The 24,192-nt window shown below is 59.7% G+C and overlaps 1 protein-coding gene across 1 annotated transcript in view; it reads left to right on the forward strand.

Annotated features, from left to right (window-relative positions):
- Positions 1-5,679: 5,679 nt before the first annotated feature.
- The window catches only part of USH1C (USH1 protein network component harmonin), a 141,602-nt gene continuing 123,089 nt past the window's right edge, over positions 5,680-24,192 (forward strand). The window contains 8 exon segments of the mRNA XM_073603928.1: positions 5,680-5,764; positions 9,915-10,058; positions 10,219-10,357; positions 14,474-14,582; positions 14,663-14,687; positions 15,238-15,295; positions 20,977-21,080; positions 24,066-24,150. Of these exon segments, the coding sequence (XP_073460029.1) occupies positions 5,709-5,764; positions 9,915-10,058; positions 10,219-10,357; positions 14,474-14,582; positions 14,663-14,687; positions 15,238-15,295; positions 20,977-21,080; positions 24,066-24,150 (720 nt within the window). The 5' untranslated portion in view covers positions 5,680-5,708.

The following is a 24,192-nucleotide window of genomic DNA, read 5'->3' on the forward strand; positions in this document are numbered from 1 at the left end:
TATACCCCATACTACCCCACATGTCCTGTATACCCCATACTGCCCTACATGCCCTATACCCCATACTACCCTACATGCCCTGCACCCCCTTCCCCCAACATGCCCTGTATACCCCCATACTACCCTACATGCCCTGCACCCTGTATACCCCATACTACCCTACATGCACTGCACCCCCTTCCCCCTACATGTCCTGTAACCCCATACTACCCTACATGCACTGCACCCCCTTCCCCCTACATGTCCTGTATACCCCATACTACCCTACATGCCCTGCACCCCCCTACATGTCCTGTATACCCCATACTGCCCTACATGCCCTGCACCCCCTACATGTCCTGTATACCCCATACTACCCTACATGCCCTGCACCCCCTTCCCCCTACATGCCCTGTATACCCCATACTGCCCTACATGCCCTGCACCCTGTATACCCCCATACTGCCCTACATGCCCTGCACCCCCTACATGCCTGTATACCCCATTACTGCCCTACATGCCCTGTATACCCCATACTGCCCCTACATGCCCTGCACCCCCTTCCCCCTACATGTCCTGTATACCCCATACTGCCCTACATGCCCTGCACCCCCTTCCCCCTACATGTCCTGTATACCCCATACTCCCCTACATGCCCTGCACCCCCTTCCCCCTACATGCCCTGCACCCCCTTCCCCCTACATGTCCTGTATACCCCATACTGCCCTACATGCCCTGTATACCCCTACTAACCTACATGCCCTGCCACCCTGTATACCCCATACTGCCCTACATGCCCTGCACCCCCTACATGTCCTGTATACCCCATACTACCCTACATGCCCTGTGTACCCCATACTACCCTACATGCCCTGTATACCCCATACTACCCTACATGCCCTGCACCCCCTTCCCCCTACATGTCCTGTATACCCCATACTGCCCTACATGCCCTGCACCCCCTTCCCCCTACATGTCCTGTATACCCCATACTGCCCTACATGCCCTGCACCCCCTCCCCCTACATGCCTGCACCCTGTATACCCCATACTGCCCTGCACCCCCTTCCCCCTACATGCCCTGCACCCCCTTCCCCTACATGCCCTGCACCCCCTTCCCCCTACATGTCCTGTATATCCCATACTGCCCTACATGCCCTTCACCCCTGTATACCCCATACTGCCCTACATGCCCTGCACCCCTTCCCCCTAAATGCCCTGTATACCCCATACTGCCCTACATGCCCTGCACCCCCTTCCCCTACATGTCCTGTATACCCCATACTGCCCTACATGCCCTGCACCCCCTTCCCCCTACATGTCCTGTATATCCCATACTGCCCTACATGCCCTGCACCCCTTCCCCCCTAAATGCCCTGTATACCCCATACTGCCCTACATGCCCTGCACCCCCTCCCCCTACATGCACTGCACCCTGTATACCCCATACTACCCTACATGCCTGTATACCCCATACTGCCCTACATGCCCTGCACCCCCTTCCCCCCTACATGCCCTGTATATCCCATACTGCTCTACATGCCCTGCACCTTGATACCCTATACTGCCCTGCACCCCCTTCCCCATACTGCCCTACATGCCCTGCACCCCCCTTCCCCCTAAATGCCCTGTATACCCCATACGGCCCTACATGCCCTGCACCCCCTTCCCCTACATGCCCTGCACCCTGTATACCCCATACTGCCCTACATGCCCTGCACCCCCTTCCCCCTACATGTCCTGTATACCCCATACTGCCCTACATGCCCTGCACCCCCTCCCCCTACATGCCCTGCACCCTGTATACCCCATACTGCCCTACATGCCCTGCACCCCCTTCCCCCTACATGTCCTGTATACCCCATACTGCCCTACATGCCCTGCACCCCCTTCCTTACATGCCCTGCACCCTGTATACCCCATACTGCCCTGCACCCCCTTCCCCCTACATGCCCTGCACCCTGTATAACCCATACTGCCCTGCACTCCTTCTCCCTGCACCCTGTATACCCCATACTGCCCTACATGCCCTGCACCCTGTATACCCCATACTACCCTACAGGCCCCGCATCCCCTTCCCCTACATGCCCTGTATACCCCATACTGCCCTACATGCCCTGCACCCCCTTCCTCCTACCTGCCCTGCACCCTGTATACCCCATACTGCCCTGCACCCCCTTCCCCCTCCATGCCTTGCACCCTGTATACCCCATACTGCCCTGCACCCTGTATACCCCATACTGCCCTACATGCCCTGCACCCTGTATACCCCATACTACCCTACATGCCCTGCACCCCCTTCCCCCCTACATGCCCCTGCACCCCCTTCCCCCAAGAGTTCTAATACCCCATACTACCCTACATGCCCTGCACCCCTTCCCCCTACATGCCCTGCACCCCCTTCCCCAAGAGTTCTAGTGCTGACTCTTGTATTAGGGGCCCTTGGTAACCTTTAGCATTGAGGCCCATCGATGTTCTCACTGGTCAGATTGCTTTTTACTCCATTGATGGTCCGGACATTTGTTTTTGTGGTGAATTTTTGGCCGTATCTTCCTGCTCAGGAGGTCACGTTGGGGGCGAATGACCTTCTCACCTGTTTCTGCTCCTCTGTCTGGACTTGTCCCGTTGCTTGGGCCCCCTCTGTCTGGACTTGTCCCGTTGCTTGGGCCCCCTCTGTCTGGACTTGTCCCGTTGCTTGGGCCCCCTCTGTCTGGGACCCGTCCCCATGGCTTGGGCCCCCTCTGTCTGGACTTGTCCCATGGCTTGGGCCCCCTCTGTCTGGACTTGTCCCGTTGCTTGGGCCCCCTCTGTCTGGACTTGTCCCGTGGCTTGGGCCCCCTCTGTCTGGACTTGTCCCGTTGCTTGGGCCCCCTCTGTCTGGACTTGTCCCGTTGCTTTGGCCCCCTCTGGACTTGTCCCGTTGCTTGGGCCCCCTCTGTCTGGACCCGTCCCCGTGGCTTGGGCCTCCTCTGTGTGGACCCGTCCCCGTGGCTTGGGCCTCCTCTGTGTGGACCCGTCCCCGTGGCTTGGGCCTCCTCTGTGTGGACCCGTCCCCGTGGCTTGGGCCTCCTCTGTGTGGACCCGTCCCCGTGGCTTGGGCCTCCTCTGTGTGGACCCGTCCCCGTGGCTTGGGCCTCCTCTGTGTGGACCCGTCCCCGTGGCTTGGGCCTCCTCTGTGTGGACCCGTCCCCGTGGCTTGGGCCTCCTCTGTGTGGACCCGTCCCCGTGGCTTGGGCCTCCTCTGTGTGGACCCGTCCCCGTGGCTTGGGCCTCCTCTGTGTGGACCCGTCCCCGTGGCTTGGGCCTCCTCTGTGTGGACCCGTCCCCGTGGCTTGGGCCTCCTCTGTGTGGACCCGTCCCCGTGGCTTGGGCCTCCTCTGTGTGGACCCGTCCCCGTGCTTGGGCCTCCTCTGTGTGGACCCGTCCCCGTGGCTTGGGCCTCCTCTGTGTGGACCCGTCCCCGTGGCTTGGGCCTCCTCTGTGTGGACCCGTCCCCGTGGCTTGGGCCTCCTCTGTGTGGACCCGTCCCCGTGGCTTGGGCCTCCTCTGTGTGGACCCGTCCCCGTGGCTTGGGCCTCCTCTGTGTGGACCCGTCCCGTGGCTTGGGCTCCTCTGTGTGGACCCGTCCCCGTGGCTTGGGCCTCCTCTGTGTGGACCCGTCCCCGTGCTTGGGCCTCCTCTGTGTGGACCCGTCCCCGTGGCTTGGGCCTCCTCTGTGTGGACCCGTCCCGTGGCTTGGGCCTCCTCTGTGTGGACCCGTCCCCGTGGCTTGGGCCTCCTCTGTGTGGACCCGTCCCCGTGGCTTGGGCCTCCTCTGTGTGGACCCGTCCCCGTGGCTTGGGCCTCCTCTGGGTGGACCCGTCCCGTGGCTTGGGCCTCCTCTGTGTGGACCCGTCCCCGTGGCTTGGGCCTCTTCTGTGTGGACCCGTCCCCGTGGCTTGGGCCTCTTCTGTGTGGACCCGTCCCCGTGGCTTGGGCCTCTTCTGTGTGGACCCGTCCCCGTGGCTTGGGCCTCTTCTGTGTGGACCCGTCCCCGTGGCTTGGGCCTCCTCTGTCTGGACCGAGCCTCCCTTGTGACCTTTGCAGCGAGAGACCTTCTGTATACTGTGTGTAGAGCGCCCCCAGGAGTGTCATTTCCTACATTTGTTTCCACCACCAGCCTGGTTATGTGATTACAAGAGGCAGCTCCTCCCATATAGTAAGTGATCAGAATGCGTTGGTCATTATTTACAGGGCAGAAGCAGGTGAGAGTTCTCCCACCTTCCATGACTTCCCTAAAATCTGCACAGACATCGCTCTGTGTGCTGCAAGTGTTCCGTAGTGTGATCTCCCTCCCAGCGAGGAGTCAGGTAATGTGATCTGCAGAGTCAGTACAGCTCTCCGCACATCATCTCCTAACATCTCCGGCATGTGTGGCGTCAACCAATGGCCCAAAAGATTCCTCAACACCTTCTTCCAGCACCTCACCCAGCGCCAGGTACTGCTGATCACCTGGAGTGCGCCCGGTTCTGCGTTCCACCAGATGCAGGGAGCGGATCTGTGTTCTGCAGGGAGCGGGTCTGTGGCGCAGGGAGTGGGCGTGGGTCTGCGTGGCTCTGTGGGGAGCAGGCGTGCGTTGCGCAGGGAGCGAGCGTGCGTGGCGTGGGGAGCGGGCGCGGGTCTGCGTGGCGTGGGGGAGTGGGCGTGGGTCTGCGTGGCGGGAGCGGGTCTGGGTCTGTGTGGCGTGGGTCTGCGGGGAGCGGGCATGGATCTGCGTTGCACGGGGAGTGGGGAGCGGGCGTGGGGGTCTGCGTGGCGTGGGGAGCGGGTGTGGATCTGTGTGGCATGGGTCTGCGTGGCTGTGTGTGGGGAGCGGGCGTAGGTGTGCGGGGAGTGGGGTCTGTGTGGCGTGGGAGCGGGCGTGGGTCTGCGTGGCGTGGGGAGTGGGTGTGGATCTGTGTGGCGTGGGGTCTGCGTGGCGAAGGGAGCGGGCGTGGGGTCTGCGTGGCGAAGGGAGCGGGCGTAGGTGTGCGGGGAGTGGGGTCTGTGTGGCATGGGGAGCGGGCGTGGGTCTGCGTGGCGTAGGTCTGTGTGGCGCGGGGAGCGGGCGTGGGTCTGCGTGGCTCTGTGGGAGCAGGCGTGCGTTGCGCAGGGAGCGAGCGTGCGTTGCGCAGGGAGCGGGCATGGATCTGTGTGGCGTGGGGAGCGGGGTCTGCGTGGCGTGGGGAGCGGGCGTGGGTCTGCGTGGCGGGAGCGGGTCTGGGTCTGTGTGGCGTGGGTCTGCGGGGATGTGGGCGTGGATCTGCGTTGCGCGGGGAGTGGGGTCGGCGTGGGTCTGCGTGGCGTGGGGTGCAGGTGTGGATCTGTGTGGCGTGGGGAGCGGGCGTGGGTCTGCGTGGCGAGCGGGCGTGGGTCTGCGTGGCATGGGGAGTGGGTGTGGATCTGTGTGGCGTGGGTCTGCGTGGCGAAGGGAGCGGGCGTGGGGTCTGCGTGGCAAGAGCGGGCGTAGGTGTGCGGGGAGTGGGGTCTGTGTGGCATGGGGAGCGGGCGTGGGTCTGTGTGGCGTGGGTCTGCGTGGCGAAGGGGAGCGGGCGTAGGTCTGCGTGGCGAAGGGAGCGGGCGTAGGTCTGTGTGGCGCGGGGAGGCGGCGTGGGTCTGTGTGGCGCGGGGAGCGGGCGTGGGTCTGTGTGGCACTCAGGATTGGTTATCATTTCTCATGACGTTGTTCTCTGATTTGTAGGTGGAGAATGTATGGACAACGAGGCGGAGAAGGATTATCTGTACGATGTGCTCCGCATGTATTACCAGTGAGTATCATTCCGGGGACAGAGAGGAGGACTTACCTCATACTCACCTGTCCTCTGTGTGTGAGTATATAGACCGGGGGGTGGATGGAGGATTCCTGGGGGGGTATATAGGACCGGGGGTGGATGGAGGATTCGGGGGGGGGTATATAGACCGGGGGTGGATGGAGGATTCCTGGGGGGGGTATATAGATTGGGGGTGGACGGAGGATTCCGGGGGGGTATATAGACCGGGGGTGGACGGAGGATTCCGGGGGGGGGTATATAGATTGGGGGTGGACGGAGGATGCCTGGGGGGGGGTATATAGACCGGGGGTGGATGGAGGATTCGGGGGGGGTATATACCGGGGGTGGACGGAGGATTCCTGGGGGGTATATAGACCGGGGGTGGACGGAGGATTCCGGGGGGGGGGTATATAGACCGGGGGTGGACGGAGGATTCCTGGGTGGGGTATATAGACCGGGGGTGGACGGAGGATTCCTGGGGGGGGTATATAGACCGGGGTGGACGGAGGATTCCTGGGGGGGGTATATAGACCGGGGGTGGACGGAGGATTCCTGGGGGGGGTATATAGACTGGGGTGGACGGAGGATTCCTGGGGGGGGGTATATAGACTGGGGGTGGACGGAGATTCCGGGGGGGGGGTATATAGACCGGGGGTGGACGGAGGATTCCGGGGGGGGGGTATATAGACCGGGGGTGGACGGAGGATTCCTGGGGGGGTATATAGACCGGGGGTGGACGGAGGATCCTGGGGGGGTATATAGACTGGGGGTGGACGGAGGATTCCGGGGGGGGTATATAGACCGGGGGTGGACGGAGGATTCCGGGGGGGTATATAGACCGGGGGTGGACGGAGGATTCCGGGGGGGGGTATATAGACCGGGGGTGGATGGAGGATTCCGGGGGGGGGGGGGGGTATATAGTATACAGGGTTGGGGTATTGCAGACAATACGGAGAGTTCTTCCCCCTCCCCCGGGGTTCCGGCTTTGTTCTCATTGTTCTCGGTATTGAGCGGCTCGGTGACATGAATTGGGTTCTCAATTATTCACAATGACGGCGGAATGTTCGATGTTCATTCTTCTCTCTCTGCGGATCGAATGATAACCGCAAATCTTTTCATCTGAAATCCATTCTAGAGAAAAACAAAATCTACCCCCCCTCCCCCCTCCCCCCTCCCCCACACTCACCATGGGCTCCTCTCAGTGTAAAATGTCACAACTTCCAATCAAAATACACACAAAGCTCGACGATCAAAAGGTAGATGAGGGACTTCACCACATTTGTGTGACGCATGGAAACCTATTTAACCCCTTTAGCTCCAGAAGATTTACCCCCCCATATGATCAGTTCATTTTAGCGGGCACTGCGTCTTTTTTTTCAAATTTGTCTTTGTTACTTTCTGCTATAAAACATCCAATAAAATAAAAAAAAAAAATCACATTTTTTTTTTTCATCAATTTATCCCAATATGTATTAAAAAAACTCCAATAAGTGTATATTGATCGTTTTTCACATCTACAAACTATGGGATAGAGTTATAGAATTGTTATTTATTTTTTACTACTAATGGCGCTGATCAGCGATTTATAGCGGGACTGCGATATTGCGGCGTACAATCGGACACTGACACTCTGTGGGAACCAGTGACACTAATACAGTAATCGGTGCTAGGAAGTCAGAGGAGGGGGGTGGCTGGCGAGGGAGGTCGGACGGGGGGGCAACTGGCGAAGGGGGGGGGCGGCTGGCGAGGGAGGCGGACGGGGGGGTGGCTGGCGAGGGAGGCAGTTGAGGGGGGGACTGGCAAGGGATGTGGACGGGGGGTGGCTGGCGAGGGAGGGGGGCGACTGGCGAGGGAGGTCGGACGGGGGGGCGACTGGCGAAGGGGGGGGGGTGGCTGGCGAGGGAGGCGGACGGGGGGGTGGCTGGCGAGGGATGTGGACGGGGGGTGGCTGGCGAGGGAGGGGGGCGACTGGCGAGGGAGGTCGGACGGGGGGGCGACTGGCGAAGGGGGGGGGCGGCTGGCGAGGGAGGCGGACGGGGGGGTGGCTGGCGAGGGAGGCGGACGGGGGGGTGGCTGGCGAGGGAGGCAGTTGAGGGGGGGACTGGCGAGGGATGTGGACGGGGGGTGGCTGGCGAGGGAGGGGGGGCGACTGGCGAGGGAGGCGAAGGGGGGGGGCGGCTGGCGAGGGAGGTGGACGAGGGGGTGGCTTGCGAGGGAGGCGGTCGAGGGGGCTTGCGAGGGAGGCGGACGGGGGGGTGGCTGGCAAGGAAGGCGGTTGAGGGGGCGACTGGCAAGGGAGGCGGACGGGAGGGGGACTGGCGAGGGAGGTGGTCGAGAGGGAGGCGGGCGGCTGGCGAGGGAGGCGGACGGGGGGGTGGCTGGCAAGGAAGGCGGTTGAGGGGGCGACTGGCGAGGGAGGCGGAGGGGGGGCGGCTGGCGAGGGAGGTGGACGGGGGTGGCTGGCGAGGGAGGTGGTCGCGAGGGAGGCGTACGGGGGGGCGGCTGGCGAGGGAGGCGGACGGGGGGGCGACTGGCAAGGGAGGCGGACGGGGGGGGCGACTGGCAAGGGAGGCGGACGGGGGGGCGACTGGCGAAGGGGGGGGCGGCTGGCGAGGGAGGTGGTCGAGAGGGAGGCGGGCGGCTGGCGAGGGAGGAGGACGGGGGGGCGACTGGCGAGGGAGGAGGACGGGGGGGCGACTGGCGAAGGGGGGGGGGGCGGCTGGCGAGGGAGGTGGACGAGGGATTGGCTGGCGAGGGAGGCGGTCGAGGGGGCTTGCGAGGGAGGCGGACGGGGGGGTGGCTGGCGAGGAAGGCGGTTGAGGGGGCGACTGGCAAGGGAGGCGGACGGGAGGGGGACTGGCGAGGGAAGTGGACGGGGGGTGGCTGGCGAGGGAGGTGGTCGCGAGGGAGGCGGACGGGGGGCAGCTGGCGAGGGAGGCGGACGGGGGGGGCGACTGGCAAGGGAGGCGGACGGGGGGGGCGACTGGCAAGGGAGGCGGACGGGGGGGGCGACTGGCGAAGGGGGGGGGGCGGCTGGCGAGGGAGGTGGACGAGGGGGTGGTTGGCGAGGGAGGCGGTCGAGGGGGCTTGCGAGGGAGGCGGTTGAGGGGGCGACTGACAAGGGAGGCGGAAGGGAGGGGGACTGGCGAGGGAGGTGGTCGAGAGGGAGGCGGGCGGCTGGCGAGGGAGGCGGACGGGGGGGCGACTGGCGAGGGAGGAGGACGGGGGGGGGTGACTGGCGAAGGGGGGGGGGGGCGGCTGGCGAGGGAGGTGGACGAGGGATTGGCTGGCGAGGGAGGCGGTCGAGGGGGCTTGCGAGGGAGGCGGACGGGGGGGTGGCTGGCGAGGAAGGCGGTTGAGGGGGCGACTGGCAAGGGAGGCGGACGGGAGGGGGACTGGCGAGGGAGGTGGACGGGGGGTGGCTGGCGAGGGAGGTGGTCGCGAGGGAGGCGGACGGGGGGGGGGGCGACTTGCAAGGGAGGCGGACGGGAGGGGGACTGGCAAGGGAGGCGGACAGGGGGGGGCCACTGGCAAGGAAGGCGGTTGAGGGGGTGACTGGCAAGGGAGGCGGTTGAGGGGGTGACTGGCAAGGGAGGCGGACGGGAGGGGGACTGGCGAGGGAGGTGGACGGGGGGTGGCTGGCGAGGGAGGTGGTCGAGAGGGAGAGGGGCAACTGGCAAGGGGGGGGGCAGCTGGCGAGGAAGGCGGACGGGGGGGCGACTGGCGAAGGGGGGGGGGGGGCGGCTGGCGAGGGAGGTGGACGAGGGGGCGGCTGGCGAAGGGGGGGGCAGCTGGCGAGGGAGGCGGACGGGGGGTGGCTGGCGAGGGAGGCGGGGGGGGGGCGTCTGGCGAGGGAGGCGGATGAGATGGCGGTCGGTTTGGGAAGACTTAGATACCAGTAACCACTAAGAACAATTTTCCAGCCTCAGCGGCTGGGATTGGAGGCTACCATTGTTTCGGGGGGGTTTGGGGTCGGGTTTATTGGAGGTTGTATAAAGGGACGGCGGGTACATGTTCCGGCGCACTGCCTGGAGCTGAGGATTATCTATACACGGATATTCCTCACCAGACGGTGTTCTCGGTGATGATGGTGGGTGGGCTGGCGGTGGGGTTATGGTCACAGTAGGTCATGTGATCTGTTTTCCAGGTCTATGGATCTGCCGGTGTTTGTGGGCGATCTGAAGCTGGTCATCAATGAACCGTCACGGTTGCTGCTCTTCGATGCCATCCGTCCGCTCATCCCGCTAAAGCATCAGGTGGAATACGACCAGCTAACGCCAAAACGGTCCAGGTAATCCGGAGACTTCCGCCAATGTGGAACCCCAAACCACCCAATCAGGTGCTATTATCCTGATTACATTGGTGGCTGTGGGTTCCTTCCGGGGATGATGGGGGTTGTCCCTTCAGATGGCGGGGGATGTGGCATCTTCACATCTTTGTTGTGTTCACAGGAAGCTGAGGGAGGTGAAGTTGGACCGCTCTCACCCCGATGGACTCGGTTTCAGTGTTCGGGGGGGTCTGGAGTTCAGATGTGGATTATTTATCTCTCATATAATGAAGGAAGGCCAGGCGGACAGTGCGGGGCTGCAGGTGAGGTCACATGACACATGCTTCACTCCTTCCATCCATTATCCCCTCATCCTAGGATTGGCTGGGGTCCCTAATCATTCCCGGGAGCACAAGAGCGAGGTGAGGGAGGGATGGGCAGAGGTGGCGAGGGGCAGCTGTGAATGGAGAGAGGTGGGTAAGGTATGGAGGAGGTTGGGGGGGCTGCAGGAGGGGGGTGAGGCAGGCATAGCTTGGAGGAGGGGGTTGTAGGGGGTTGTAGCGAGCATGGTGTGGAAGGGGGGGCATGCCTTGGTGGAGGGGGGGCTTGGTAGGTCTCCTCTGTATTATGGTGGCGGATTGGGTCTGGTGGTTCTCTCCTTTATTGTGTCAGTAGGTTTGGTCTGATGGGTCTTCCCTATATGATGTCTGTGCGTTGGGTCTGGTGGGTCCCCCCCTGTGTGATGTGGGTGGGTTGGGTCTCCCTTGTGTGATGTGGGTGGGTCTCCTCTGTGTGATGTGGGTGGGTTGGGTCTGATGGGTCTCCCCTGTGTGATGTGGGTGGATCGGGTCTGGTGGGTCTCCCCTGTGTGATGTGGGTGAGTTGGGTCTGGTGGGTCTCCCCTGTGTGATGTGGGTGAGTTGGGTCTGGTGGGTCTCCCTTGTGTGATGTGGGTGGGTCTCCCTTGTGTGATGTGGGTGAGTTGGGTCTGGTGGGTCTCCCTTGTGTGGTGTGGGTGAGTTGGGTCTGGTGGGTCTCCCTTGTGTGATGTGGGTGTGTCGGGTCTGGTGGGTCTCCCTTGTGTGATGTGGGTGAGTTGGGTCTGGGGGGTCTCCCTTGTGTGATGTGGGTGTGTCGGGTCTGGTGGGTCTCCCTTGTGTGATGTGGGTGTGTCGGGTCTGGTGGGTCTCCCTTGTGTGATGTGGGTGAGTTGGGTCTGGTGGGTCTCCCTTGTGTGATGTGGGTGAGTTGGGTCTGGTGGGTCTCCCTTGTGTGATGTGGATGTATCGGGTCTGGTGGGTCTCCCTTGTGTGAGGTGGCTGGGTTGGGTCTGGTGGGTCTCCCTTGTGTGATGTGGGTGGGTTGGGTCTGGTGGGTCTCCCTTGTGTGATGTGGGTGAGTTGGGTCTGGTGGGTCTCCCTTGTGTGATGTGGGTGTGTCGGGTCTGGTGGGTCTCCCTTGTGTGATGTGGGTGAGTTGGGTCTGGTGGGTCTCCCTTGTGTGATGTGGGTGTGTCGGGTCTGGTGGGTCTCCCTTGTGTGATGTGGGTGAGTTGGGTCTGGTGGGTCTCCCTTGTGTGATGTGGGTGTGTCGGGTCTGGTGGGTCTCCCTTGTGTGATGTGGGTGAGTTGGGTCTGGGGGGTCTCCCTTGTGTGATGTGGGTGTGTCGGGTCTGGTGGGTCTCCCTTGTGTGATGTGGGTGTGTCGGGTCTGGTGGGTCTCCCTTGTGTGATGTGGGTGAGTTGGGTCTGGTGGGTCTCCCTTGTGTGATGTGGGTGTGTCGGGTCTGGTGGGTCTCCCTTGTGTGATGTGGATGTATCGGGTCTGGTGGGTCTCCCTTGTGTGATGTGGATGTATCGGGTCTGGTGGGTCTCCCTTGTGTGAGGTGGGTGTGTCGGGTCTGGTGGGTCTCCCTTGTGTGATGTGGGTGAGTTGGGTCTGGTGGGTCTCCCTTGTGTGATGTGGATGTATCGGGTCTGGTGGGTCTCCCTTGTGTGATGTGGATGTATCGGGTCTGGTGGGTCTCCCTTGTGTGAGGTGGCTGGGTTGGGTCTGGTGGGTCTCCCTTGTGTGATGTGGGTGAGTTGGGTCTGGTGGGTCTCCCTTGTGTGATGTGGGTGTGTCGGGTCTGGTGGGTGTCCCTTGTGTGATGTGGGTGAGTTGGGTCTGGTGGGTCTCCCTTGTGTGATGTGGATGTATCGGGTCTGGTGGGTCTCCCTTGTGTGAGGTGGCTGGGTTGGGTCTGGTGGGTCTCCCTTGTGTGATGTGGGTGGGTTGGGTCTGGTGGGTCTCCCTTGTGTGATGTGGGTGAGTTGGGTCTGGTGGGTCTCCCTTGTGTGATGTGGGTGTGTCGGGTCTGGTGGGTCTCCCTTGTGTGATGTGGGTGAGTTGGGTCTGGTGGGTCTCCCTTGTGTGATGTGGGTGTGTCGGGTCTGGTGGGTCTCCCTTGTGTGATGTGGGTGAGTTGGGTCTGGTGGGTCTCCCTTGTGTGATGTGGGTGAGTTGGGTCTGGTGGGTCTCCCTTGTGTGATGTGGATGTATCGGGTCTGGTGGGTCTCCCTTGTGTGAGGTGGCTGGGTTGGGTCTGGTGGGTCTCCCTTGTGTGATGTGGGTGGGTTGGGTCTGGTGGGTCTCCCTTGTGTGATGTGGGTGAGTTGGGTCTGGTGGGTCTCCCTTGTGTGATGTGGGTGTGTCGGGTCTGGTGGGTCTCCCTTGTGTGATGTGGGTGAGTTGGGTCTGGTGGGTCTCCCTTGTGTGATGTGGGTGTGTCGGGTCTGGTGGGTCTCCCTTGTGTGATGTGGGTGAGTTGGGTCTGGTGGGTCTCCCTTGTGTGATGTGGGTGTGTCGGGTCTGGTGGGTCTCCCTTGTGTGATGTGGGTGAGTTGGGTCTGGGGGGTCTCCCTTGTGTGATGTGGGTGTGTCGGGTCTGGTGGGTCTCCCTTGTGTGATGTGGGTGTGTCGGGTCTGGTGGGTCTCCCTTGTGTGATGTGGGTGAGTTGGGTCTGGTGGGTCTCCCTTGTGTGATGTGGGTGTGTCGGGTCTGGTGGGTCTCCCTTGTGTGATGTGGATGTATCGGGTCTGGTGGGTCTCCCTTGTGTGATGTGGATGTATCGGGTCTGGTGGGTCTCCCTTGTGTGAGGTGGGTGTGTCGGGTCTGGTGGGTCTCCCTTGTGTGATGTGGGTGAGTTGGGTCTGGTGGGTCTCCCTTGTGTGATGTGGATGTATCGGGTCTGGTGGGTCTCCCTTGTGTGATGTGGATGTATCGGGTCTGGTGGGTCTCCCTTGTGTGAGGTGGCTGGGTTGGGTCTGGTGGGTCTCCCTTGTGTGATGTGGGTGAGTTGGGTCTGGTGGGTCTCCCTTGTGTGATGTGGGTGTGTCGGGTCTGGTGGGTGTCCCTTGTGTGATGTGGGTGAGTTGGGTCTGGTGGGTCTCCCTTGTGTGATGTGGATGTATCGGGTCTGGTGGATTTCCCTTGTGTGTCGGGTCTGGTGGATCTCCCTTGTGTGTCGGGTCTGGTGGATCTCCCTTGTGTGTCGGGTCTGGTGGATCTCCCTTGTGTGTCGGGTCTGGTGGATCTCCTTTGTGTGTCGGGTCTGGTGGATCTCCCTTGTGTGTCGGGTCTGGTGGATCTCCCTTGTGTGTCGGGTCTGGTGGATCTCCCTTGTGTGTCGGGTCTGGTGGATCTCCCTTGTGTGTCGGGTCTGGTGGATCTCCCTTGTGTGTCGGGTCTGGTGGATCTCCCTTGTGTGTCGGGTCTGGTGGATCTCCCTTGTGTGTTGGTGGATGGGGTCTGGCAGTTGGTGTACCAGGTTGGGGTTCTGTGTTGGTCCCGGTGTGAGGACAGTGATGGCGCTCCCGGTGGACAGTTCTTCTGGACAGGTCACTCTTCCGGAGAGTTCTCACGCTGTAATCTGATCTCCCCGCCGTTTGGTGATTTTAGGCTGAACTGATGTTAGGCGGAGTGTTAATAACGTGGTGAGGTGGAGAATGGTCTCCGGGGATAATTGGCGCGGTCTTTGTGTCGGCTCAGACTGCGGGATTGTCAGAGATCTTATTATATGTGAATAGAGAGCCGCCATCTTCCCATCATCACAAATGAAGACAGATCTTATCAGGACGCCAATTCCCGATTCTCCTCCTTTATCAGATCAGGACTTGTCTCTTGCTGAGAGTTTTGGTGTCGGTTTTCCTGTGTGGGGGAGGGTGACGGATCACCCGGGGGGGGGGTTATTCTTCCCATCATTCCCACTTCCATGGCTCCATATAGAGATAAATGAATGTAGAATTCAGGAGCCAGTCAGGGCAGCCGGGCGATTGGTGGTGTAATGAAGGACTCTGACACACAGCCAGATATCGATCGTTTCTGGACTGCGACTCTCCAATCTGCTGAATTCTGTCTATTGGCTCTTTATTGATGAGTTTTAACCCTTCGCCTTCAGATTGGGGACGAGCTTGTTCGTATAAACGGATACTCGCTCAATTCCTGCATCCATGAGGAGGTCATCAACCTCATCCGCACCAAGAAGATCGTCTCCATCAAAGTCCGACGTAAGTTGTGTGACGCAGCGAGTGTGGGGGGAGGGACTCCGCATGGCGGTCAATGACTTACCTCCTTCTTCTCTCCACAGATGTCGGGATGATTCCAGTGAAAAGGTGATGTACCCCCCCCCCCAGATCACCCATCTAGAAGATCCCACCTACCTATTATTAGTCATTGGAGGGTGTGCGTCACTGTGCGCGTGTCCCCCGAGAAACGCCCACCCCACCCCCCACCCCCACCCCACCTTCCTAATTCTCTCCTAAATGAATTGTGGTAGTTCTGTGTATTTAATCCTATGACTGACCACCACAAGTCCATTCTAATCTCATATACTGGTTCTGGGCCCCTCAGATTACCCAGAATGCCTCACCACCTCTCCCCCGCTCTCCGTTTCCCCTCTCCGTTTCCCCCTCTCCGTTTCCCCCTCTCCGTTTCCCCCTCTCCGTTTCCCCCCCTCCGTTTCCCCCTCTCCGTTTCCCCTCTCCGTTTCCCCCTCTCCGTTTCCCCCTCTCCGTTTCCCCCTCTCCGTTTCCCCTCTCCGTTTCCCCCTCTCCGTTTCCCCTCTCCGTTTCCCCCTCTCCGTTTCCCCTCTCCGTTCCCCCTCTCCACCGCTCCACCGCCCCCCCCCCCCTCCATTAACTTCCATTTTCTTTATTTTTTCAGCTCTGCCGAGGAGCCGCTGAAGTGGCAGTATGCCGACCAGATCATCTCCGAGACCGAGGTGAGTCCATGTATGGTGTGAGGGTCTCCTATAGAACCGACCTCCCATACAGGGGTCTGCAGGCCTCTTATAGACCGGACCTCCTATATACTGGACCTCCCATACAGGGGTCTGCAGGCCTCCTATATACTGGACCTCCCATACAGGGGTCTGCAGGCCTCATAGACTGGACCTCCCATACAGGGGTCTGCAGGCCTCCCATAGACCGGACCTCCCATACAGGGGTCTGCAGGCCTCCTATAGACCGGACCTCCTATATACTGGACCTCCCATACAGGGGTCTGCAGGCCTCCTATAGACCGGACCTCCTATATACTGGACCTCCCATACAGGGGTCTGCAGGCCTCCTATATACTGGACCTCCCATACAGGGGTCTGCAGGCCTCATAGACTGGACCTCCCATACAGGGGTCTGCAGGCCTCCTATAGACCAGACCTCCCATACAGGGGTCTGCAGGCCTCCTATAGACCGGACCTCCTATATACTGGACCTCCCATACAGGGGTCTGCAGGCCTCCTATATACTGGACCTCCCATACAGGGGTCTGCAGGCCTCCTATATACTGGACCTCCCATACAGGGGTCTGCAGGCCTCCTATATACTGGACCTCCCATACAGGGGTCTGCAGGCCTCATAGACTGGACCTCCCATACAGGGGTCTGCAGGCCTCCCATAGACCGGACCTCCCATACAGGGGTCTGCAGGCCTCCTATAGACCGGACCTCCTATATACTGGACCTCCCATACAGGGGTCTGCAGGCCTCCTATATACTGGACCTCCCATACAGGGGTCTGCAGGCCTCCTATATACTGGACCTCCCATACAGGGGTCTGCAGGCCTCCTATAGAACGGACCTCATATATGGGCCGGTCATAGAACTGATAAAGTTGGGTAAACAATTGGGATTTGGGATCCAATGGAAACTAGAATGCAAATAATAAATTGCATCCAAAATACACCATGGAGGTGCCATGAGAAGGTCTACCAAACCCCTCCCCCCCCGGGACCCCCTCCCCCCCCGGACCCCCTCGGTATTGGAGGGATTTGCTGTGTTGGACCCCCTCGGTATTGGAGGGATTTGCTGTGTCCCCCCCCCCCGGACCCCCTCGGTATTGGAGGGATTTGCTGTGTTGCCCCCCGGACCCCCCGGTATCGGAGGTATTTGCTGTGTTCCCCCCCCCCCCCGGACCCCCTCGGTATTGGAGGGATTTGCTGTGTCCCCCCCCCCCCCGGACCCCCTCGGTATTGGAGGGATTTGCTGTGTTGGACCCCCTCGGTATCGGAGGTATTTGCTGTGTCCCCCCCCCCCGGACCCCCTCGGTATTGGAGGGATTTGCTGTGTTGGACCCCCCCCCCCGGTATTGGAGGGATTTGCTGTGTTGGACCCCCCCCCGGACCCCCTCGGTATCGGAGGTATTTGCTGTGTCCCCCCCCCCGGACCCCCTCGGTATTGGAGGGATTTGCTGTGTTGCCCCCCCGGTATCGGAGGTATTTGCTGTCCCCCCCCCCCCCCCCCCCGGACCCCCTCGGTATTGGAGGGATTTGCTGTGTTGGACCCCCTCGGTATCGGAGGTATTTGCTGTGTCCCCCCCCGGACCCCCTCGGTATTGGAGGGATTTGCTGTGTTGGACCCCCTCGGTATCGGAGGTATTTGCTGTGTCCCCCCCCGGACCCCCTCGGTATTGGAGGGATTTGCTGTGTTGGACCCCCCGGTATCGGAGCGGTATTGGAGGGATTTGCTGTGTTGGACCCCCTCGGTATCGGAGGTATTTGCTGTGTCCCCCCCCGGACCCCCTCGGTATTGGAGGGATTTTGCTGTGTTGGACCCCCCTCGGGATCGGAAGGTTAATTATTGCTGTGTCCCCCCCCGGACCCCCTCGGTAATTGGAGGGATTTGCTGTGTTGCCCCCCCCGGTATCGGAGGTATTTGCTGTCCCCCCCCCCCCCCCGGACCCCCTCGGTATCGGAGGGATTTGCTGTGTTGGACCCCCCCCCGGTATCGGAGGTATTTGCTGTGTCCACCCCCCCCGGACCCCCTCGGTATTGGAGGGATTTGCTGTGTTGGACCCCCCCCCCCCCCGGTATTGGAGGGATTTGCTGTGTCCCCCCCCCCCCCGGACCCCCTCGGTATTGGAGGGATTTGCTGTGTTGGACCCCCCCTGGTATTGGAGGGATTTGCTGTGTTGGACCCCCCCCCCCCCGGACCCCCCTCGGTATCGGAGGTATTTGCTGTGTCCCCCCCCCCCCCCTCGGTATTGGAGGGATTTGCTGTGTTGGACCCCCTCGGTATTGGAGGGATTTGCTGTGTTGCCCCCCCCGGACCCCCCGGTATCGGAGGTATTTGCTGTGTCCCTTCCCCCTCGGTATTGGAGGGATTTGCTGTGTTTCCCCCGGACCCCCCTCGGTATCGGAGGTATTTGCTGTGTCCCCCCCCCCCCCGGACCCCCTCGGTATCGGAGGTATTTGCTGTGTCCCTCCCCCCCGGTATTGGAGGGATTTGCTGTTCCCCCCCCCCCCCCCCCGGACCCCCCTCGGTATTGGAGGGATTTGCTGTGTCCCCCCCCCCCCCCCGGACCCCCTCGGTATTGGAGGGATTTGCTGTGTTGGACCCCCCCCCGGTATTGGAGGGATTTGCTGTGTTGGACCCCCCCCCCCCGGACCCCCTCGGTATCGGAGGTATTTGCTGTGTCCCCCCCCGGACCCCCTCGGTATTGGAGGGATTTGCTGTGTTGGACCCCCTCGGTATCGGAGGTATTTTGCTGTGTCCCCCCCCCGGACCCCCTCGGTATTGGAGGGATTTGCTGTGTTGCCCCCCCGGTATCGGAGGTATTTGCTGTCCCCCCCCCCCCCCCGGACCCCCTCGGTATCGGAGGGATTTGCTGTGTTGGACCCCCCCCGGTATCGGAGGTATTTGCTGTGTCCACCCCCCCCGGACCCCCTCGGTATTGGAGGGATTTGCTGTGTTGGACCCCCCCCCCCCCCCGGTATATGGAGGGATTTGCTGTGTCCCCCCCCCCCCCCGGACCCCCCTCGGTATTGGAGGGATTTGCTGTGTTGGACCCCCCCCTGGTATTGGAGGGATTTGCTGTGTTGGACCCCCCCCCCCCCGGACCCCCCTCGGTATCGGAGGTATTTGCTGTGTCCCCCCCCCCCCCCTCGGTATTGGAGGGATTTGCTGTGTTGGACCCCCTCGGTATTGGAGGGATTTGCTGTGTTGCCCCCCCCGGACCCCCCGGTATCGGAGGTATTTGCTGTGTCCCTTCCCCCTCGGTATTGGAGGGATTTGCTGTGTTCCCCCGGACCCCCTCGGTATCGGAGGGTATTTGCTGTGTCCCTTCCCCCCCGGTATTGGAGGGATTGCTGTTCCCCCCCCCCCCCCCCCGGACCCCCTCGGTATTGGAGGGATTTTGCTGTGTCCCCCCCCCCCCCCGGACCCCCCTCGGTATTGGAGGGATTTGCTGTGTTGGACCCCCCCCCGGTATTGGAGGGATTTGCTGTGTTGGACCCCCCCCCCGGACCCCCTCGGTATCGGAGGTATTTGCTGTGTCCCCCCCCCCCCCCGGACCCCCTCGGTATCGGAGGTATTTGCTGTGTCCCTTCCCCCCCGGTATTGGAGGGATTTGCTGTTCCCCCCCCCCCCCCCGGACCCCCTCGGTATTGGAGGGATTTGCTGTGTTCCCCCCCCCCCCCCGGACCCCCCTCGGTATTGGAGGGATTTGCTGTGTTGGACCCCCCCCCCGGTATTGGAGGATTTGCTGTTCCCCCCCCCCCCCCCGGACCCCCTCGGTATTGGAGGGATTTGCTGTTCCCCCCCCCCCCCCCCCCCCCGGACCCCCTCGGTATTGGAGGGATTTGCTGTGTTGGACCCCCCCCCCCCGGACCCCCTCGGTATCGGAGGTATTTGCTGTGTCCCCCCCCCCCCCCCCCGGACCCCCTCGATATCGGAGGTATTTGCTGTGTCCCCCCCCCCCCCGGACCCCCTCGGTATTGGAGGGATTTGCTGTGTTGGACCCCCTCGGTATTGGAGGGATTTGCTGTGTTGCCCCCCCCCGGACCCCCCGGTATCGGAGGTATTTGCTGTGTCCCTTCCCCCCCGGTATTGGAGGGATTTGCTGTGTCCCCCCCCCCCCCGGACCCCCTCGGTATTGGAGGGATTTGCTGTGTTGGACCCCCTCGGTATTGGAGGGATTTGCTGTGTTGCCCCCCCCCGGACCCCCCGGTATCGGAGGTATTTGCTGTGTTCTCCCCCCGGACCCCCCCGGTATTGGAGGGATTTGCTGTGTTCTCCCCCCGGACCCCCTCGGTATTGGAAGGGATTTGCTGTGTTGGACCCCCCCCCTGGTATCGGAGGTATTTGCTGTGTCCCCACCCCCCCCTGGACCCCCTCGGTATCGGAGGGATTTGCTGTGTCCCCCCCCCCCCCCCCCCCGGACCCCCTCGGTATTGGAGGGATTTGCTGTGTTGGACCCCCCCCGGTATTGGAGGGATTTGCTGTGTCCCCCCCCCCCCCCCGGACCCCCTCGGTATTGGAGGGATTTGCTGTGTTCCCACCCCCCCCCCCCCCGGACCCCCTCGGTATTGGAGGGATTTGCTGTGTTCCCACCCCCCCCCCCGGACCCCCTCGGTATTGGAGGGATTTGCTGTGTTCCCACCCCCCCCCCCCCCCGGACCCCCTCGGTATCGGAGGGATTTGCTGTGGTCCCCCCCCCCCCCCCCCCGGACCCCCCGGTATTGGAGGGATTTGCTGTGTTGGACCCCCCGGTATCGGAGGGATTTGCTGTGTCCCCCCCCCCCCCCCCGGACCCCCCGGTATTGGAGGGATTTGCTGTGTTGGACCCCCTCGGTATCGGAGGGATTTGCTGTGTCCCCCCCCCCCCCCGACCCCCCGGTATTGGAGGGATTTGCTGTGTTGGACCCCCTCGGTATCGGAGGGATTTGCTGTGTCCCCCCCCCCCCCCGGACCCCCCGGTATTGGAGGGATTTGCTGTGTTGGACCCCCCGGTATCGGAGGGATTTGCTGTGTCCCCCCCCCCCCCCGGACCCCCTCGGTATTGGAGGGATTTGCTGTGTTGGACCCCCTCGGTATCGGAGGGATTTGCTGTGTCCCCCCCCCCCCCCCCCGGACCCCCTCGGTATCGGAGGATTTATCAGGATTGTGTGGAATTTTCTGGCTCCTCTCCCGCTCCGGCTCCTGTTGCCGATATTCATAGAGCGATCGCTGTGTGCCGAGAATTCTTCACATGCTGCTGAGAAATTTCAGACGAATAATCCCGGCGGAGCTCGGAGCTCTGTGATTGGATCCTTTGTCTGTGCCGATCCCCCCGCCATGTCATAATCTCATATTATATATCCCCAGCCAGCCGCCTCGGGTCCGGGCCCCCGCATCGGGGTCAGGGGTGTGAAAGGTCCACCAAGACCCCCGCCGTGTGCCGTGTGCCCCCCTCGGGGTGTCCTGTGTTCAGGTTATGGGGGGGGGGGAGATCGTCACCCTCAATACAAAATATCCCCCAATGACCTCTCTGTACCCCCCCCTTCCCCCCCCCTGTACTGGGATCCGCCTGTTATCAGAAGGGACAGGAAGTCCGCTGTGCGCAGCAGAATGTCTTCCCCCCACAATCAGAAATGTCCTCATTGATTTTCCTCTAATCGGAGATCTGAGTTCCCCCGTTGTCTCTGCAGGGCGGGAAGAGCAGTGTGGCGGGATTGGCATCGATCGGCGGGAGGGAGGTGAAGGAGAAGAAAGTCTTCATCAGCTTGGTGGGCACCACAGGAATGGGCTGCAGGTAGGTGGATGGGGGATGGGGGGTCTGTATTGTCTGCACTCGGCTTCTGTAAGCCAATCCCACCTCCTGCCACAAGATGGCGACTCCCCTCTGCGTGATAAGGGTGTGAACGATCGACCGACAGTCCTAACAATGTATCATTCTATGGGGGGCGTACAATGTATCATTCCATCTATAGGGGGCGTACAATGTATCATTCTATAGGGAGTGTACAATGTATCATTCTATGGGGGGCGTACAATGTTATCATTCTATAGGGGGCGTACAATGTATCACTCTATAGGGGCGTACAATGTATCATTCTATAGGGAGCGTACAATGTATCATTCTATAGGGGGCGTACAATGTATCATTCTATGGGGGCGTACAATGTATCGTTCTATAGGGAGCGTACAATGTATCATTCTATAGTGAGCGTACAATGTATCATTCTATGGGGGGCCTACAATGTATCATTCTATAGGGGGCGTACAATGTATCACTCTATAGGGGGCGTACAATGTATCATTCTATAGGGAGTGTACAATGTATCATTCTATGGGGGGCGTACAATGTATCATTCTATAGGGGGCGTACAATGTATCACTCTATAGGGGCGTACAATGTATCATTCTATAGGGGGCGTACAATGTATCACTCTATAGGGAGCGTACAATGTATCATTCTATAGGGAGCGTACAATGTATCACTCTATAGGGAGCGTACAATGTATCATTCTATAGGGGGCGTACAATGTATCACTCTATAGGGGGCGTACAATGTATCATTCTATAGGGAGCGTACAATGTATCATTCTATAGGGGGCGTACAATGTATCATTCTATGGGGGCGTACAATGTATCGTTCTATAGGGAGCGTACAATGTATCATTCTATAGTGAGCGTACAATGTATCGTTTCTATAGTGAGCGTACAATGTATCGTTCTATAGGGAGCGTACAATGTATCACTCTATAGGGAGCGTACAATGTATCGTTCTATAGGGAGCATGCAATGTATCACTCTATAGGGAGCGTACAATGTATTGTTCTATAGGGAGCATGCAATGTATCACTCTATAGGGAGCGTACAATACAATGTATTGTTCTATAGGGAGCGTACAATGTATCGTTCTATAGGGAGCGTACAATGTATCGTTCTATAGGGAGCGTACAATGTATCGTTCTATAGTGAGCGTACAATGTATTGTTCTATAGGGAGCGTACAATGTATCGTTCTATAGGGAGCGTACAATGTATCGTTCTATAGGGGGCGTACAATGTATCGTTCTATAGGGAGCGTACAATGTATAGTTCTATAGGGGGCGTACAATGTATCGTTCTATAGGGAGTGTACAATGTATCACTCTATAGGGAGCGTACAATGTATCGTTCTATAGGGAGCATGCAATGTATCACTCTATAGGGAGCGTACAATGTATTGTTCTATAGGGAGCGTACAATGTATCGTTCTATAGGGAGCGTACAATGTATCGTTCTATAGGGAGCGTACAATGTATCGTTCTATAGTGAGCGTACAATGTATCGTTCTATAGGGAGCGTACAATGTATCGTTCTATAGGGAGCGTACAATGTATCGTTCTATAGGGGGCGTACAATGTATAGTTCTATAGGGGGCGTACAATGTATAGTTCTATAGGGGGCGTACAATGTATCGCTCTATAGGGGGCGTACAATGTATCGTTCTATAGGGGGCGTACAATGTATCGTTCTATAGGGGGCGTACAATGTATCGTTCTATAGGGGGCGTACAATGTATAGTTCTATAGGGGGCGTACAATGTATCGTTCTATAGTGAGCGTACAATGTATTGTTCTATAGGGGGCGTACAATGTATCACTCTATAGGGGGCGTACAATGTATCATTCCATCTATAGGGAGCGTGCAATGTATCATTCTATAGGGAGCGTACAATGTATCCTTCTATGGGGGGCGTACAATGTATCATTCTATAGGGGGCGTACAATGTATCATTCTATAGGGAGCGTGCAATGTATCACTCTGATACATTGTACGCCCCCTATAGAGTGATACATTGTACGCTCCCTATAGAATGATACATTGTACGCTCCCTATAGAATGATACATTGTACGCCCCCTATATTCTATAGGGAGCGTACAATGTATCATTCTATAGGGGGCGTACAATGTATCGTTCTATAGGGGGCGTACAATGTATCGTTCTATAGGGAGCGTACAATGTATCGTTCTATAGGGGGCGTACAATGTATCGTTCTATAGGGAGCGTACAATGTATCGTTCTATAGGGGGCGTACAATGTATCGTTCTATAGGGGGCGTACAATGTATCGTTCTATAGGGGGCGTACAATGTATGATTCTATAGGGGCGTACAATGTATGATTCTATAGGGGGCGTACAATGTATGATTCTATAGGGAGCGTACAATGTATGGTTCTATAGGGAGCGTACAATGTATGGTTCTATAGGGGGCGTACAATGTATGGTTCTATAGGGGGCGTACAATGTATGGTTCTATAGGGGGGCGTACAATGTATGGTTCTATAGGGGGCGTACAATGTATGGTTCTATAGGGGGCGTACAATGTATGGTTCTATAGGGGGCGTACAATGTATGGTTCTATAGGGGGCGTACAATGTATGGTTCTATAGGGGGCGTACAATGTATGGTTCTATAGGGGGCGTACAATGTATGGTTCTATAGGGAGCGTACAATGTATCAGCTTCTATCTTCACATTGTTCAATTCATCTTTGACAATAAAACCTGGAAGCTGATTGGTTGCTCTGCAGATTCTGTGCTCCAGTTTAGAATGAAGGGAAGTGACTCCTCGGGGGGGGTGTAGAAGGAAATTCTGTGCATTGTGTCACCCCTTCAACGGTGTGGGGGCGGCACTCTATGTATAAAGATGGGGAAGGGGCGGGGCACTGGTGTTATGTGGGGAGGGGGCGGGGCAGTGGTTAGTGGGTGTGGTTTGGTGGACTCCTAATAGAAGATTCTTTCTGGCAGCATTTCCAGTGGGCCGTCCCAGAAACCCGGAATATTCATCAGTAATGTGAAGGCGGGATCTATATCTGCGGAGGTGGGGCTGGAGGTGAGTCCGGGGCTCAGACTGCTCCAATCATCCAATTATCAC

This window comes from Aquarana catesbeiana, linkage group LG11 (assembly GCF_042186555.1).
Source record: "Aquarana catesbeiana isolate 2022-GZ linkage group LG11, ASM4218655v1, whole genome shotgun sequence".
In the NCBI taxonomy this organism is placed as follows: Eukaryota; Metazoa; Chordata; class Amphibia; order Anura; family Ranidae; genus Aquarana; species Aquarana catesbeiana.